This window comes from Malania oleifera, chromosome 9, assembly GCF_029873635.1.
Source record: "Malania oleifera isolate guangnan ecotype guangnan chromosome 9, ASM2987363v1, whole genome shotgun sequence".
Lineage (NCBI taxonomy): Eukaryota > Viridiplantae > Streptophyta > Magnoliopsida > Santalales > Ximeniaceae > Malania > Malania oleifera.
In genome coordinates this window covers 63281947-63287021 of record NC_080425.1, presented here as the reverse complement: position 1 = coordinate 63287021, position 5075 = coordinate 63281947, and the positions used below count along the sequence as shown (strand labels likewise).

The window sequence follows — 5075 nt, the reverse complement described above, 5'->3', positions numbered from 1 at the left end:
GGATAGTGCTAATGGCTAGTTGGAGGGAAGGCCAATCGATTGCCCCAAACTTAATTTCTTCTTCATTTCTTATTTGCTTCAATATTTCATTTACTCAAAAGGACCTTTGTTTTGAGAGGTAAAAAATTATTATCAACAAAGTGTACAGAGATGTGATAAATGATTTCATAGCATAATATCTAGTTATATAAAGAAATTGCATTAACTTCTTTGATAAGTTAATATGTATTGTCAAGTTAAGAAATATTACATTTTAACGAATTGTATTGTAATTGACATGCCAATTGTAGTTTGTGTGCATGAACTAAGTATCAAATCTAAGAAACACTCAAACTCCAAACATGGTTTTAATTAGCAATAATAGGCAGCATAACGCAGCAGTAATGAGTGTCATGAGTGTAACGATTGAATTTTTCCAAGTTCGCACTATCTCATATACATTGGTATATTTACATGTGTTACACGTGGATATCCAGTGTGTAACCCAAAAAAAAAAAAAAAAAAAAAGAGTTAATGGTGCATTTTGGATACTTATGTTCAATTTATTAACATTGTTTAATAAGAATAATAAATTTTACATTTGTTTTAAACTATATTAACATACTTTTTCATTAATCATATGTTTGATAAATTAATTAATAAAATTAAATTCATTATACAATCCAATAACTTATTAAACACATAAGGCATACAAATAATACAACCAATTAAACAAATTTTATAATTTTATTTGTTAAAGCAGTAAAAATCTAATAATTTTCGACTAAAAAGTTATGTTATATAACTATAACTTAAGCTTTAAAACTATAATATATGATTATAAAATTTATTATTAAATAAATAAAGTACTAATGATTTGAATAAGAAAAAAAATCAGAAAAGAAAAAAGAAGCTGAAATTGAAAAATAAAAAAATTATTTATATGTTGAAATAAATTAAAGCGGACAATACGTTACTAAAATTAGACCCAGGACTGTTATATTTTAATATTAGAGTCAAATGATGTTATTGGATATTACGAGATTTAGATATAAGAGAATATTATAATCCTACATAAAGAGAGAGTGCTACCATTACATCAAATATTCATAAAGACAATCTTCAACTTATAAGAATAATTTAAATAAGGGGATATGCTTTTTGTGTAATAAATTTATTAAATTAGTGAATAAAAGTGAGCAATACATTATCAGGGTTGGGCTTAAAATACGAGGAATTAATTTTTTCCCCACAAATTTAACGGGATACAATGACGTTGGGGAAATCCAAAAAAAGGCCAAAAAATGGTTGCGTAATAGTCGCGACCAATACAAAGGAGCTGTCTTGTTTGCGCCTTACGCCGCTTCATACAAAACCCCAAAAATGGCAGATAAAGCGGAGAAGTGATGAGCAACTCCTGCTCCTTCATCGAAGGATTCGAACTCTGGCACTAGCGATCCCGTCTTCCCAGTCTTTGAACCTGTGTCACTGCCTCCTAGCCTTCTTCGCCGGGCATCTCAGCCATCATCGACAGCGATCTTGGCTTCTGTCGAAGGGTCGAGGGCTCTTCTTTGCTCAACGTTAGTCCCTTCCTCTCCTCCATCTTCTTACCCGTTTTTAAATTACACTAGTTCGGAGCTATTGAAGTGCCCGAGCACAAAATTGAAGTTTCAGTGTTGAATGGTTCAATTCAAGATTGAGGTTAATGTTTCATCAATTTAAAAAGGGGGGCTGCCCAAACGCAAAATATGCATCTTCGCAGTTTACTTGCAGTCAGTCCCATCCTTCCCCACTTGCCCCCTGCCTATTTTTTGTATGTATATATATATGTATAAATTGATGGATTATGATATTGATATATAGGTACCAATATTTTTGTTTGAATATCAAATTATCAGTATTAATATTGTTATTATGTAATGGAACTATGAAATTTGGAATGCTGTCACTGCTTTCTTGCTTAGTTCTACAATTCTACTTGCTTAATCTAGTTAATTTGATAAATGGATCATAATATGCCTATTACCTTTTTTTTTTTTTTTTCATTTAAAATAAAAAGCATGCCTATATATATATATATATATATGTAATATTAATTAACTAAGGTATCCCGGCTGTGTTATATCCATGTTTTTACAAAATCATCATATGTCGTATCTGTGCGCCTGGTGTTGTTGTTGGTGCTTCCTAGGTCTACGAGGTTTCATTGTAGAGTTATTAGAATGTGTGAGCGAATTTTTTTTGCAGCTAGCAAGGGAGTTGCGTTAATTTCTTTGAACAGTTCATTTATATTGGTTTGCTTCTGTCTCATTTTATTGGATCCAAGCTGGGGCTTTAAATGGTTTTTTTATGTTTTTCCTTGCATTAGACAATAAATCTATGATATTTTATTAGGTTGAGGTTAGAAGTTTAATTGTATGTTAACTTGAAAGTGTTGGGCTTGACGGTTCAAATTATATTTTGATTCAGTTGAATTCCCACCTTGTTTCTCCTTTCTTTGAGGGGACCTCATTTTACTTCTATCTTTTCCCTTGAGAGTGTTTTTTTGGATGCAGCAGAGATAGAGACTAGTGAGTCAGAGTGAGTAGCTGGGGTTCAATTGACTGATGAAATTTCAATGGGATTATGTAGAAAAATTGATGAATAGTGAAGGAATTTTACAGGATGGCCTATTCATCAAAGTTACCCCCTATTGAATTTACTGTTGTTCTGAAGTTTGGTGAAGTTATTATTAGTTTTATATGGGAGTGTCTTAAACTCTGTACGAGAGCATCTAAATCACTTAAGGTAATTAATTTCACACACTTGGAGTGTTCACTCGTGGCAATTACCCTGACTTAATGACAATTGACTATTGTTGGGGCCACTTACAGTTATGTTTTAGCCCAGATGGGCAGGCTCATTAGGGAAGCCTTTAACTGCAAAGGTTACTGGTTCAGGTTTGGCTTGCTCTATTGCACGCTTGTTAAGTGGCTGCTGTCTCAAGCATAAAAGTAAGATACTGCCATTCTGTACTGTGTTCACTGACTCAGAAGCATTGCCTTGTGCGAGGAGGTTATATGTCCAGTTTTTTCTGGATGAGGCTGACAATTATGTTAAATTTTTCTCGAAAACAGTCACTCTTGTGGTTGTAGTGTTTCTGTAATATGGCTTTCACTAGAAATCAATCAGGCACCTGTGTTCTAGCCAAGATAAATGCTAGCAGTCACTTTAGTGATTGTTTTTAAAAAGATCATGTTATTACATCTGGCTGATGCCAAGGAAACTTAATGTTATGACACTCATATTGACGAATTCTTGTTGATTCATTGCTTAGAATCTGAAGGGTTATGATATTATAACTGCCCAATATCTGCATTCTATTGGTCTATTCTTGTCAGATCTTGCTTGATGATATCTAGAGAATCCATCCACCACCCCCTCCCCCATGGCGGCGCGCCAATACAAACTTTTTTCTTTTAATAAGATCATGCTTTAAAATGGTTGGGAGTTTCTGACTTGTTTGTGAATACATGTTTTTGCATTCTTCCATTGCATCTAGGTCTCTCTATGCATATATGTAGTTCTGTCTTTTATCAGGAAATGAAAACAATGTCACAATATCTAAGCTAACAAATCCAGACGAATTTCTAAGTGACTTTCTCAAGTGCATTCATGCAGGTCTTTCCCCTTCAATTTTATCCTTGAATATGTTACCTATGGGAGTGCACATGATTCTATTAAATGAGGCTTTGGCTGTTAGTTTTCATTGTATTCCTTTTCACATTTTGTACTTCCATATTGTTTAGAGTTTTTGCAGGAGAAACCACGGCAGGGATTTAATGAATGGTGCTTTCTCATCAAGTAGCATACGTGCCGCCTTCTCCTACTGTGTACAGCAAGTACGAAATTATGATTACCATCACTACCTTTGCCTCATCGAATTGCCCCCTAACATGCGGAAGGCTGCATTTGCACTTCGTGCTTTCAATGTTGAAACAGCCAGAGCTATGGATGTTGCTTCTGATCCTAGGATTGGTCTTATGCGCCTGCTCTGGTGGCAAGAAGCTATAGACAAAATTTTTGCTAACAAGTTAATTGAGCATCCAGCAGCGCAGGCCCTGGCATCAGTTATATCTGAACATAAAATTAGCAAGGGCTGGCTGAAACGATCCGTTGAAGCTCGAATTAATGATGCAAAAAGAGAGGTCGGTGACATCCCAGAAAAGATTGAAGAGTTGGAGCAATATGCAGAAGACACTGTATCTACAATCCTGTACATGACACTTCAAGCAGGTGGTATCAGGTCTACTGCAGCTGATCATGCTGCATCGCATATTGGAAAGGCAAGTGGCCTTCTCGTGCTTCTTAGATCACTGCCATACCATGCCTCACGCAATCGTCATTTTGCCTACATACCATCTACGGTGGCAGCCAATCATGGTTTGCTGGTTAAGCAGGGAGGTCAATCAGAGATCCAAATTGAGTCTCACTCTCGCCAGAACCTATGTGATTCTGTTTATGAGATGGCATCAGTAGCTTGTGTCCATCTGCAGAAAGCTCGGGACTTGGCTGGTACGGTGCCTGCTGAGGCTCTTCCAGTGCTGCTGCCAGCAGTGCCTGCTGAGGTTCTCTTAGATTCTTTGAAGAAGGTACAGTTTGATGTGTTTGATCCAAGGTTGGCACAAGGAGTTCTAGGTATTCCTCCTCTGTGGTTTCAATTGAAACTGAAGTGGTACTCATGGCGAAGGAAATACTGAAAAAATTTATTTTTATTCATTTATTTATTCTTGACTGACATGTATTGCCAAAATATTGTGTAGTTTGTGAATTGCAAATCATACTAGAGAATGAAAAACGCAGTTCTTTGATTTGATGATAAAAAGCTGCAGGGTAAACATGGGGAATTCTGAGAAACACAGGTTTCAGAGCCTCTGTTGGTACACTTAAAAAATAAGTACTTATAATTAGTTTGGCTTAATGAGTAATTGTGGTAAGAATAAGTAGTGTTTGGATTTTAAAAGAAAAAATTATATCGAAAGTGATTATTTATTTTGCCACTTAATAAGACAATAAGTAGAAGTCAAGATTTTGACTTGTAACTTTCTTAAAATATA

At 35.2% G+C, this 5075-nt stretch overlaps 1 protein-coding gene across 2 annotated transcripts; it reads left to right on the top strand.

Moving 5' to 3' along the window:
* Positions 1–1297: 1297 nt before the first annotated feature.
* Positions 1298–4843, top strand: LOC131164988 (uncharacterized). 2 transcript variants are annotated; one of them, XM_058122568.1, is made up of 2 exons: positions 1298–1559; positions 3768–4843. In XM_058122568.1, the coding sequence occupies exon 2, from the start codon at positions 3801–3803 to the stop codon at positions 4716–4718; it is 918 nt and encodes a 305-aa protein (XP_057978551.1). In that variant the 5' UTR covers positions 1298–1559; positions 3768–3800; the 3' UTR covers positions 4719–4843. The 2 variants fall into 2 exon arrangements, with proteins under 2 accessions (XP_057978551.1, XP_057978552.1); XM_058122569.1 differs by having other exon boundaries at positions 1300–1559; positions 3779–4843.
* Positions 4844–5075: the final 232 nt, after the last annotated feature.